The sequence below is a fragment of the Perognathus longimembris genome, chromosome 4, assembly GCF_023159225.1.
Source record: "Perognathus longimembris pacificus isolate PPM17 chromosome 4, ASM2315922v1, whole genome shotgun sequence".
Taxonomy (NCBI): Eukaryota; Metazoa; Chordata; class Mammalia; order Rodentia; family Heteromyidae; genus Perognathus; species Perognathus longimembris.
Genome location: NC_063164.1, coordinates 2,340,857 through 2,353,553, shown reverse-complemented (window position 1 = coordinate 2,353,553; position 12,697 = coordinate 2,340,857). Strand labels below are relative to the sequence as shown.

The window sequence follows — 12,697 nt, the reverse complement described above, 5'->3', positions numbered from 1 at the left end:
ACCCCTTCCCCTCGGGGCGGCTGCGTAGCAGGGGGGAGATGCATGTCCCGGCGGGTCCCTGTGCCTCTGCTTCGTTGCTTCTTGACTAATTTTCTTTCTATATTTTCCTTCTGTCTATAGAAATATTATGGTCTGGATACGAAGTGGGGTGACATCGAACGGTGGATGGTAGGCTCTGAATGCAATTTTAAGACGTAAATGGTTTTTAACATAATTTGCACGCAGTTTAATTATGTGGGCCGATGTCCTGCTGCGCCATAATTGGTTAGGGAGCGTTTTCTCGGGGGCATCTGGCCCGAGTGTTTACAGCCCCGTGCGCGGCCTGCACGGAAGCATCCGGGCACAGGGCTGCCGGCTGCCGTCTCCAGGAGGGCGACGTCAGGCTCCCCTCCCCAGCCCCACCGAGCCGGGCATGTGGCCACCGAGGGAGAACGTTCTAGAAAACCTTGAGTTAGTGACTGTCTCGTCTCGCTGTGTTCTAGTTGGAGCCAGAAGAGGCCACAGGCTCCCTTTCCTTCCTCGGGCTGCACCAACGGCCTGTCAGCCCTTCCGTCCCTTCCAGGCTGCGCTGCACCTGCGCTGCCGGGCCCGCCCACCCTCCCACCCACCCTCCCACCCACGCCCACCCGAGGAAACCCCTCCCCCTTTCCTGCCTGGTTCCTAGACCAGTCCTTCTGCCCTCCCGCGTTAGATGGGTGCTCGCTCACCCCCAGGGGTGCCCCCACCCGTCCTTGCCCTCTCAGGAGAGGTGACCCCATAGTAAGGTTCTGGGAGGGCACTTTGTGGTGCTTCACCCTGGTCCCCCTTCTCCCCCCCCCGACCCCGCTTCCTGGCTGGCGTCAGGGACATTGTCCTCATGTGTTTCACGCATTTGACAACCCGGCCAAGGTGGCGGTGTTCGGTTCAATGTTCCTTCTGCCCAAAACACGATTATCACCCGACATCTTAGATGCTTCGGAGGATAGGAACATACAGGATACACACTTCCTCTACTGAAACCTGCTGGCTCACGCCTGCAGTTCTAGCTACTCAGGAGGCTGGGATCCAACGCGCAAGGTGGTTCGAGCCAGCTTGGCAGAGAAGCCTGGGAGATATTATCTCCAGTTAACCACCAAAAAAAAGCTGGAAGCGGAGCTATACCCACTTTGAGTGAAAAAGTCAAATGTGAACATAAGTCGCTAAGTTCAAGCCCCAATACCAGCTCGCATGCACGCACACACACACACACACACACACGCACGCATGCGCTCGCGTGTGTGCGTGTGTGTGTGTGTGTGTGTGTGCGTGCTTGACAACCTACACCAGTCTTCAATTTAGCTTCACTCTGGCATATGTAATTTATTTTAAGTCTTATAATAATTAAAAGGCATTTACTCTTTTTTTTTTTTTTTTTTTGCCAGTCCTGGGGCTTGGACTCAGGGCCTGAGCGCTGTCCCTGGCATCTTTTTTTTTTTGCTCAAGGCTAGCACTCTGCCACCTGAGCCACAGCACCACTTCTGGCCATTTTCTGTATATGTGGTGCTGGGGAATTGAACCCAGGGCAAGCTCTCTTGCCACTAGGCCATATTCCCAGCCCAAGACATTTACTCTTTTATATGCCACTGAGAGAGAGAAAGAAAGCTGCTAGTTAGAATTGTGAGCAACTTCACTGTGAGTCATGCCCCAACTCCAGATATGTCCCCGCGTGAAAACCCACGGAGTCCTGGACTCCACGCACAAGAGCAGGTGCAGGGTGACGTCCTTACTGGGAATTGTCGTGGGATGATTTCCGAGTCCCCGAAATTGAGAGTCGGCTTCTGAATGTAAGAGGGAAAGCAGAGCGGCTAAAACGGACCAGATTTCAGAGGTTACAAAAGAACTAGACCTAGTTTCTGCCCCAATGCTTTCTTGCTGATTTTTTAAAGCCTTGAAATAGTCCGATCCCTTGTGTGCTCAAGAACCTCACAGAGAAGGCGTTTTGCCCGGGGTTACGCCACTGAAGTCTTCAAACAGAAGCAGGGAAAATATTGATTTGACATTTAGACGGGAGGGCGCTTCTGTTCCCGCTTCTGTTCCCGCGGGCCTGTTCTAAAGCGTTCCGAAGCCCTTGTGCCTGTGTCTAACTCTCTCTACCGTCTCCCTGTTGCTTTGGTAGGAAGACAGCGAGCGCTACTCGCGTAGGTCCCGAAGAAACACCTCGGTCAGTACTGCGGCCTCCCTCGCCGGGGCACGGTGTTCCTCCCGGGGCTGGAGCGTCGGCGATCCTCGCTAACGCTCATGCTACTGTCTAAACAGAGGCTGAGCTTTGCCTTCAGCATTCTGACCTAAGTTCAGGGGGCAGCATGTGTCTGGGGAACGTTTGGGTGTCCACACAGTCTTGGTGTTTTTAGTGCTTTTTGTGCTACTGAATCCCCGTAACTAATTTGCATAGTCCTACGTACCGAGACTTACTTACAACGCCTCTGTAAGCGAAGCCCGTTTCCATCAGCAGTCCAGGGCAAACGGGGCACAAAGCCCACGCGGCCACAGACCTGGGCTCGTGTCCCCCTCGCTCTCGGGAGGGTCTGGGTCACCTCGTCCCTCAGAGACTCGGGCTCTGGTTTCTGCACAAAACCTTCACCGATGTTCTCATCCTTCCTTCCACCAGGCTTCTGACGAAGAGGAGCGCGCGTCAGTGGGTAGTCGCGGCAGCCTGAGGGTCAGTACCCTGAGTGAAGGGGTTGCATGGCCGCGGGGCGGGGCGGGGAGGAGGGCGGGTGAGGCCCCTGCACCCCCGTCTCACACCCTTCACCCCTGCGTCTCAGGGCAGTGTCCAGTTGATGAGACAGCCGTGGAAAGCCTGATCGTAGTCACTTTCTCCCCAGTGCGAGTCACCGTTCTTCATGTGTTTCCACGTGTGGGTGACTGCCCACGTCCCACACGTGGGGAGTGTGCGTTGACAGGGCTGTCTATAGTGATGGCGTGCTGAGGTCATGGGTCAACCGCTCCGTTGTCCTCACTGTCCCTGCAGTGACAAAAGCAGGTCCCCTGTGATCTGCTGTGATCAGCTACCAGGAGAGGAGCGCAAAGGGTCACCTTGCTTTGGGGAACTGTCCCGCGGGCGCATGGCCTTTGCGGTGGCGCTTGCGTCCCTCGGGGAGGGAAGGCTTCTGTCACTGAGGAGCCGTGAGCGCGGAGCTCGGCCTCCAGCTCTGCAGCCGGGCCCAGCATGGCGGCTGCCCCGTGCCCGGCTCGGGGGCCAGGAGGGGCCTGGGGACCGAGCCCGCCGGCGCAGCGCTGAGGACCCACCGGTGGATCTAGCATCCAAAAACGTCGGCAAGCCTTTTGAGTCTTTTGTTTCTGGTGGTCTCGGGGCTTGAACTCAGCTCCTCGTGGTTATTAATCTGGTGCTTTACTACTTGAACCGTGCCCCCAGCCTTGCCAAGCGAACTTTTGGTCGAAATGGTGAGAGCAAATCCAGATTTAGAGGGAGAGAATAAAGAACGAGAGACTGAAACAGAAAACAGATCTCTCATGCGATGTTTCCTCTTCAGACCTGTGATGAATCCCGGGCAGGGCTTTATGGGCACTTGGTTTTTCTCCGAGGCTTCCTGACCCAGGATGCGAAAAGCCTGCAGTTTTCCAGAGTACTTTGGGTTAGGCTGGCCGTCATCCCACTTGCAGTGTCTTAGCTGAACTTGCACGCTGGTCACCCTGCTCTGCTGGCCTATCTGGCGCGTTTGCTGTAAGGGGTGGTGTTTCCCACAGAAGAGCGCCCGTCTGTGCCGGTGTGAGGTGTTCTGACATCCTGAACTCTTCACTTAGTTGATTGCCGGGGCAGATCTCGGCGTTTCTCACCTCCCTCGGTGCTGGCCTGCCGCAGCTGGCCCTGCGGACCAGGGACGCGTCGCTGTCCTGGTGACCGTCCCGTGCTCCCTCGGAGAGGCTCAGGGATCCTAAGTGTTCAATGGTCCTTCCTCAAGGCCTGGTGGCGGAACACCTGGTAGCCTTTCCCTCCTAGTTAGAGTGTGTATTATGCAAAGAGGAAGTCTCATTGCTCAAACAGTTTCATAATCCACCGATTCTCGAAACCGTTGAAGTCTTACTTAACGCCCGGGGAGTTTACGGTCGCTATCATGCTTTTTACATATGTCTATATAAGATCCCGGAAGAGGTGTTCACGCGAGGCTTGTAAAGACGGCCTGGCTTTTGTGTTAACGTCTTCATTTCCTCCTGCCCCCTCCTTTTCCCTCTTTCACGTCGTCCTGACAGACGCAGTCCGACCTGGAGTCCGGGGGTCCCCACGTCTGGGTGAGCCGGCCACATGGGCCTTGCGTGTGAATCTAACTGTGTGGTGTGATGGCCAGTAACCGATGGATAGTGCTCCCACCGACCTCACAGAAACGCCGAGCGTGTCTGCCCGGACGGTGGGCTCAGGTCTCCGCGGGCGGCCGGCGGCGCCGAGGTCCCAGCCGAGGCCTCTGCCGGGCGCCGAGCGAGCAGCTGGGCACCAACTGAAGTCATTTTGCCCAACCACAACAAAAGGGCCATTTTATTTTCTCTTTGCCAGTCCTGGGGCTTGAACTCAGGGCCTGAGCGCTGTCCCTGAGCTGGTTTTGCTCAAGCCTAGCCCTCTACCACTTGAGCCACAGCGCCGCTTGTAGCCTTTTCTGTTGATGTGGTGCTGAGGAATGGAACCCAGGGCTTTGTGCGCGCTAGGCAAGCGTTCTACCGCTGAGCCACATTCCCAGCCCCAAAGCACCATTTTCTAATCTCTAGCCATGCAGAATTGAATGTACCCTTTCACCCTTCTGTCCAGAAAATACTCTCTGGGAAAGACTTCCGTTTCAATAACAAAAACAAAGGCTTTGGGTGTCAGCTTGGGTGATGTGGAGGTACGGGTCTGTGCCTGTCACCCCAGCTGAGCAGGAGTCGTTAGGTGAGAGGATTTGGGTCCAGACCAGCCCGGGCAAAACTCAGGACCTTGAAAAATAACTACAGTCAAATGGGGCCAGGGCTGTGGGTCACATGGTCGAGCACCTGCCTAGCAAATGTGAAGCCCTGAGTTCAAGCCCCAGTACCGCCACAAAAGAAAAGTTAAATCCCAGCAGTAAAGCTCCACCACCCACGGAGATCCTGGTGACTCCCTCAGCCTACGCTACGGGACTGCATCTCGAAGCCTTAGGTATTCCACGAAGCCTATGTGTTTGAGCTCCTGGTGAGAGTGGATAAACAGTGCTGCGTCTGCCCCACGTGTGGGGCCTCCCGGGGTTCCCCGGGGCTGGTGGAATGGGAAACGGAGCTCAAGTGGGAGCACAGAGAGCGTGGAGCACCGGGCCTGCCGCACGCCCACAGCGCAGCCGCCCTTGCCTGGTGAGGCTGCAGCCAGCCCCAGCTAGGAGGACGATGGGGACGCAGTGAGAGTCAGGAAGCGTCCTGCGCGGGGCCTGCTACTTAGTTATCTGCACGGCACTTCCGAGGGGAGAGAAGGGCGTTTATACAACACCGTCACTGGCAGTTCTGATGTACTTGGACCTGTTTCTAGATTGTTGGCCTTTTCATCTGGATCTCACCGTCGGTTTTTAAGTGCCTGTCATATCAGAGACATACTTGGGTTTTATTTTTCAGCATTATTCATCAGAAAAGCTGACAACTGGCTTTGCATGCTCCCGGAAGCCCTTCATGCCTTGGGGGTTGCACGGCGTGGTTAGGGTTTCGATTTTGTTTCTGTGGCTTGTGTATCTGCAGTTAAAAATGTAGCTAGGCTGGAGGCTGGTGCCTCACACCTGCAATCCTAGCTACTCAGGAGGCGGAGATCTGAGGCCTCCAGTTGAGGTCAGCCTGAGCGGGAGTCTTGAGGCCGCTATCTCCAACTAACCACCGAAAAGCCCGAAGTTGAGTCGTGGCTTGAGCGGTAGAGCATTAGCCTTGAGCAAATACGCGGAGGGACGGTGCCAAGTCCCTGAGTTCAAGCCCCAAGATGGGGACATCACACACACACGCACGCACGCACGCGCGCACACACACGTGCGCACTGATCTGCAAATGTCCTCTTCATCTTGCAGTAGTATTTCTCGGGGTTGAAGTTCTTATTCCTGGGCCCACCTCCAGGGCCTGGGTACCAGGCCAGGGCCCTGCTCCTGCGGGCATGCCCGCGCCTGCAGCACAGAGCTCTGCCGGCTGTTCCTCGCAGCACCGACCAGTCAAGGGACCAGCAAGTGTGCCCTGTGCAGTAAAAGGCCCTCAGAAAAGAACTCTGCAGAGCCAAACTGTGACCTGACTGCGTAGGAAGTTGATGGGCTGTCGCGGGTGTTCTATTCTAATGCTGTGACACTTATTTCTCAGCCCTCGTGACCCTACTGTGCCCATACCCCATGCGTATCGATGCACCCAACCGGAGGTGAAAGTCCCTTCTGATGTGATGTCAGCGGGCTCCCAGGGACGGGAACGAATGTGCTCTAGGGATATGTCCAAGGAGGACGTGGCCCGGTTCAGAACTCCAGCACAGACACCCGGGGGGCAGGGGGCCGGGGGAGGGCATTCCCCAAAGCGTTCCTGCGTTGCCCTGTGGGAGGTGTGAGTGTGCCCTCGCTCTAGCACGCCAGCTTTTACAGCTGCGTGGACCGGTGACGTGCCTGGGGTCACAGGCCACGCCCACTGCTCCCCGTGACCCAGGGGCCCCTCCGTCCGTCCGTCCGTCTGCCCCACGCGTGCAGGCCGGTCCTCCCGCGCCGGCCTCTGGTGCGTTAAAGATCAGAGGCTTTCTTAAAGGGGGATTGCCACTTTTTCTTTAGAAAGCTGGAGCTTGGGCTATGGTTGAATTGGGAGGCAAGAAAGCTTCTAGCACATTCTCTCTCTCGTCTTTCCTAGAGGAAAAATGATACAGTCACTAAGTATGTCCTCAGGTTTAATTTGAAAGCTAAAGCAGGAAGATGAATAAAACTAATCTGCAGGCCACGCACCCGCACAGCCCTGGAGACATTTCCTGCATGATGAACTTTCACATTTAATCACCCATGGGTAGAGTGTAGCTTATGAGTTCAGCTTCATACCAGGCTGTCATTTCCCTGCACCTGCCCTGCACCAGGACCTTCCCATCCACGGCTGAACAGGCCCGATCTCTTCCCCGCCGGCCTGGCACCTGAACGTCCTCGCAGCCGGCCGGCCACAGCAATGCCCTGAGACTGGGCGCCAGGCCGAGTGCCTCCCTGCACAGCCGTCGGAGGAAGGGGCCCCGAGACCCTAGTGACAGGTGACGCTGAGCCGGCTCACCGAGAGCCTGAGCATGCGGCAGCGTGGACTGCAGGCCCAGACCGTCGGTGCCCGCCAGGGCGGGGCCCTCCCTCCCAGCATGGCTGTGCCCCCGTTCCCGCTTGCAGGTTGGTCGGCGTCTCCATCTGCATACTGATCTGCCTTTCTCTTTTCTTCATCGACAGACAAATGGCTGTGATGGGGAGTGGTCTGGATCACAGTCCCTGAGTAGAAGACCTGGCAGGGTTAGTACAGCGCGCTTGCAAGGCCCGGAGTTCAGGGAGGTGGCGGACAGGCTGCTAAAACAAAGCTAGCGTCTTTGCCCTTTTCACGTGATTCTTGTTGTAGTGGTGTTTGCTTGTTTGCTTTTCTAACATTTAAAATGCTAGTCTTCAAACGTTCTTAGCACGAGTCACATCCTGGACTTCAGTGGTGAACCAGCCCTCAGCACGTGTGTGCTGCTGTGTGTATTCTGGTAAATTCCGCTTGCACGGACTCGAGTCCCGCGTTCTCACACCTCTCCAGCGCTGGCCTGCATGCTGCTGCTGTTCCCGTGACACACACAGGCAGACACGGAAGCCTGCGTTCTCCGGAGGGGAAGAGAGCCGAGCTGGGGTGGCGGGAATGCGGGGTGGGAGGCACGCACAGGATGGAGAGGGGAGCGAGGCCGTCGCCCGGGGCCAGGGAGAGCAGCGTGGAAAGGTGTGGGAACAGGAGAGCCCGGGGCTCAGTGGAGCTCAGGAGACCCCGGAGAGCCACGGGGCCACCGTTTCAGTCATCTAAAGTGACAGGCGATAAGGGAGTTGAGGAAGCTCGTTAGCCGTTTCCTCCCGCTGGCCGGGCTGTCACTTCCTGCGTGTGCCGCGGTCGGTGGCGGCTCCGCCCACCGCCTCCTCGCTCACCAGTGTCTCCTTGGGCTCCCAGACCTGCGGCCTCGGCCTCGGCGGCGGCAGGCTGTCCGCTCCGTCGTCCTCCAGGGAGGAGAAGCCGGTGGGTTTCGCGGCAGTGCACGGTGTGTGGGTTCCGCTCAGGTCACACCTTTCCCTCCTCCACTTGGAATCCCTGCTTTCTCCCCTGGAATCCTCTTGGGAAGTCATCGACACGATGCTCTCCTTCGGACTCGCTCCGCCCTCCTGTTTGAATCTGAATTGCTATATCCCACCACTAACCGTCATGAAAGAGTGGGTTTGTGTGTGTGTTTTTAGTTTAACACTCATCAAAAAGAGGTGTTGGAGGCGTGGCCCGGGAGGTAGAGTGCCAGCCAATAAGCAAGAGCATCCTGCTCTCAGACAAAACGATACTAATTAGAATGAGTGCAAAGGAATCAATCAGTGAGAACGCCTTAATGTGTCCCTTGATCTGGCTTAGCGACCCACGCGCAGTCTCCGTCTGCCTCGCTTAAATCCATGTAACAGGACAGCCCGAACCAGGGCCGGCCCGTTCCCACCGAGCCCGGGGGTCTTTCCTGGGGGTGGCCCGCGCCCCCTCCGTGGCCCGCAGTGTCACCTCACCCGCCTCGGCGTCACCTGGTCGTGGTGATGCCGTGGGTGTCCTACCTGTCCCCGCATGACACACCTGCCCGGTTCGTGTTACTTAAGAAGCACAGGCCTTGGGGTCTTGGGAGTCATTTTCAGGTCTTTGGCCCCTAGCGGAAGCTGACCCTGGGCCTGGCGGCACAGCTCTGGGCGGGGGCCCTGGCGCCTCCTCCTCCTCCCGGGCCACGTGGGCTGTCTGTGCACCGTCTCCACTGAGGGGTGCCAGGGGCCTCTCCCACGCCTCGGTTGTGTTGCATATTAAAAACCACTCCCCGTGTACCCCGGAATTCCACTTGCCTCTGCTGGGGGTTGCTTTGCTGTGGCTGTTGGAGGCATAGGAATGGGGGTGCATGTGGAGGGACCTTGAAGAGACAGTCCTTTGTCTCCGGGGACAGCCCTGTCTGTGTGGTTGGTATCAGAAGCAACTTCCTTCCCCGCAGGGACCCTTCCGTTAACACAGCCGTGTCCCCCGCAGGGCCGGGCTCGGCTGGCCACGTCCTGTCTCCTCCGAGTCCCTTTTCTGAACGCCTGAGGCAGGCCAGGCGGAGGCTGCTCCCGGCGTAGGATGTCTGCCTATTGACAAAATGCTTTCTATGCTCTCTACATCCCTCGAGGCCACACCTCGCCAGCTCCTGCTTGGAAATTTCCCCCCACTCAGTTCGAAAAATTCACAACACCTCTGTGGTCTTGTGATCGGTTATAACTCCATCTTTTCTGTTGCCCCTCTGTGCACTCTCGGAAGTCGTGAGTCCGTCTCGGGTGACAGCCGTGTCAGTGCATGGGCCCGGCCTCGCCCAACCCTTTCCTTCCTCCCCAGAGATGCATGCCGGTGTGGATTGTGGCATCTGAGTTGACAGCTTCCGCGGTTCTGCTCTCTGATTACAGGGACCCTCCTGCTCGGATCTCCGGCTCCCCGGCAGTGGCCTGCCTTCCAAACCCCTCTCTGTCCAGAACGGAAACCGGGTCTGTTCTCCCCCTTCTCCATCCTGGGCTTTCCCTGCTGTTCAGCTCCACCGGCGCTCGAACCGCCTCAGGGTGCGGCTCCCGGAGGCTGTGATGGGCAGTACTACCAACCTTTAAAATGCACGCACACGCGCACATGCACACGCACACATTGACACACACACATTTACCTGAAGTAATTTAGGAACTCAATAGGGTTTAGGAAGAAGAGAATCCCATGAAGTATGACATTTCAAACACTGGTCCTGTGCACTGAATGGCTCGCTCACACCATTGCATATTTAAGGCTCGTGTCACACAGGGGAGGCGCAGGAAGGAGGACCACGGTACGAGGCCAGCCAGAGCACAACCCCGACGCCCTACCTGAAAAATGACTGGCGTGCAAAGGGTGCTCACGCGGTGGAGCCCGTGCCTTGCAAGGGTACATCCCGCAACCGAGCCCCCCTCCTGCCAAAGGAAAAAGAGAAAAAAACTCTCGAGTCCAGAGAATCAGTCTCTTGGGTCTCTCTATTTCCAGCAATTGTTCCCTATTTGGGTTTTTGATTTGTTCCTTTAAAAATATTTTTCTTTTGTAAATGTGTCCAGGAAGCCATTTGGAAGGTCTCTGCGCACACTCTGGTTGCCTGGCCTCGGAAACGTGGGCAGAAGGGGCCGTGTATCCCCATTTCCTGTCTCCACGAGGCCGGTGTGCAGGTCCGGTCTCGGTGCTCGGGCTCGGTAGCTGCTGGGGTTAGAGCCCTTTGCCAGCGCAGGGAATCGGTGTCCGCAGTCCGAGGCTTGTGTTGCGGGGGGCAGGGGGGTGGAGGAGCCCCAACCCCTACTCGAGGCCCTCCTATAAAACCATGCGTAGTTGTCTACACAACTACACATGCCTACACAACACTGCACAGGCCTCCAGTCACCTCTAGATGACAATAGTGAGCGAATCCTTGATAGTTTCTCCTTCCCGTGTCTGTCACACGGATATGGGTCTCTCCGGCTTCCGGACGTGCGGTCCCCGGCGGGCTTCTGTCCTTTGGCTGTCTGCTCTGGTAGCTTGGCTGTCGTGACCACGGAACCGTCAGGAGGGCCTCTGCTGGGTCTTTGCAAGGCTTTTCAACCCTGCCTTTTGCTTCCCGCAGCCTTCCTCTCTGTGCGGTGCTGCCCGGCCTGTGGCGAGCTACTGGGTGCGTGTGCTCCCCCGCCCCGCCCCCCCCCACCCCCCCGCCCCCACCCACGGGCCCCTCCTGCCCAGCACGTGCACCCTGGAGGACAGCGCATGCAATCTGCCCTGGTGTCTGTCAGCCCCTTTGGCCAGCTCCGGGTTTCGTCTTTTTATCCGAGCTCCGGCTTGGGGTGGCGGGGACCTGTGTAGGATGGCTAGTCAGGAACGGGGCAGCGGCGGGCTGCATCTGCTCTGCCTGTTGCCGGAGAGAGACAGCTTCTTAATGCCTCAGCAGCCCCGGCAGATGCCAGTCCATGGCACCGTATTGGGGATTTCCATGTGAACCGAGTTACTTCGGACATTTCTAGTTTCAGACACAGGTACTTATGTAACACAGGGCAGTTAAGTCTTCAAATAACCGTATTGTTAATAACTTGGTGAGTTTCACACTTACGATTTAGACATATGAATGAATGGCTGACAAGCCTACCCAGTATGTCTCTCTCCTTCTGGACCTACAGTGGAAATTAGGGTTTCCATTAAGCTGGGCAAACTTTGACAGTCACCATTTGTGGCATTGTGTGCTCCCGTCTCTCTGATTAGTTCCCTAAGATTTCAAGATCATCGAATACTGCTTTCTGCTTAGCAGCCCTTAAAGAGTTACAGAATATTCAAGATTGAATCTGTAACATAATTTTAATTCCAAAGTCACTAATCATGAGTCATTTTTAGACTAGAAACGTGCGGGTGGCTTGAGGAGACCCGCAGTGTCTGGCTTACCTGCTGCCATTAAACCTCCACTAACGAGTTCCCTCTCCGCACGGAATGCTTTCCGGGGCGCAGATGGGAGCGTGCTGCCGGGGACTGACGCAAACGCCTGCGACCCACAGCAGCTTGGCGTTTCTGCGTGTGTGTGTCCCTCGCACGCTGCGCAGGCCTCTGGGACGCGCCCGGCACGGGCGGCGGTGTGGGGCTCGCAGGCTGGCCTCAGGACACGCACCCCCGCGCCCTTCCCGACCTGACGTGTGCTGTGTGGTCCTTCCCGACCTGAGGGTCTGTCTTCGTCACAGGCGTCCGTGTTGGGGGACGGCGGCCTCCCTGGGGCTCCACGGGGCAGCGTCTGCGGTTCCCACCGCGCTGTAAGGCACCTTCCGCGTTCCCCGCGCTCCTCCCCCGCCTGCTGCACGGCCCCAGGTGCTTGCGGGTGTCCTGCCATTGGAGACGGCCATTGGTCTCTCAGGGAAACACCGGCCCGCCTCGGTGTTCCATGTCACAAACGCCGTGGGTGACGCAGCCGGGAACCTCCAGTTGTTAGTGCGGTGCCCTCACTCATCCGTTTACCTGGAGGTCAAAGTGGGGGCTAAACCTCAGTTAAGTTCCATCTGTAGTCTACCCCGATGCAGGTGGGTTTAAAGTAATAGAAGGAGAAGGAAGGGATTGTGTCAGGTCGCAAATCCTTGCTGTGTCTGAAGAGTCAGGGAGGTGAGAAGTTCAAGGAGTCAGAGCTCGCGCACGTTGCTGTTTCCCTCCTGTCCTCTAGGGTTCGAGGTGGTGGGCTCAGAATACGGTTAGGCATCCTCGTGGCTGGGCCGTAAATACAGCCGCGGGGCGGGGCGGGGCGGGGCGGAGAGATGGCCCATGGATGGGAGGAAGCGGACTTGCGGGGTGCTCACGTCCGCTGAAATGGGGCACTGTCCAGGGCACACACAGGCTCCCCTAAACCCTGTAAGGGTGCACGCAGTCCTTCTGGGGATACAGTGGCTGATTAGCAAACGCTTTGATTCAAGGCCTTCATAATGTTGATTTTGAGATTAATCAGCTATTGATGTTGAAGGCATGGCTCAGT

The 12,697-nt window shown here is 57.2% G+C and overlaps 1 protein-coding gene across 23 annotated transcripts in view; it reads left to right on the top strand.

The window, feature by feature from the left end:
• The window catches only part of Lrrfip1 (LRR binding FLII interacting protein 1), a 109,290-nt gene that overhangs the window by 63,464 nt on the left and 33,129 nt on the right, over positions 1-12,697 (top strand). For 6 of the 23 annotated variants that reach the window (XM_048344461.1, XM_048344440.1, XM_048344445.1 and 3 more), the window contains exons 4-10: positions 121-168; positions 2,135-2,179; positions 2,627-2,677; positions 4,231-4,269; positions 7,395-7,454; positions 9,630-9,707; positions 11,922-11,990. The exons of 9 other annotated variants lie outside the window; for them this stretch is intronic. In XM_048344461.1, the coding sequence (XP_048200418.1) occupies positions 121-168; positions 2,135-2,179; positions 2,627-2,677; positions 4,231-4,269; positions 7,395-7,454; positions 9,630-9,707; positions 11,922-11,990 (390 nt within the window). The remainder of the gene's footprint in view (positions 1-120; positions 169-2,134; positions 2,180-2,626; positions 2,678-4,230; positions 4,270-7,394; positions 7,455-9,629; positions 9,708-11,921; positions 11,991-12,697) is intronic. 8 more of the 23 variants (XM_048344451.1, XM_048344455.1, XM_048344458.1 and 5 more) reach the window with 5 other exon arrangements.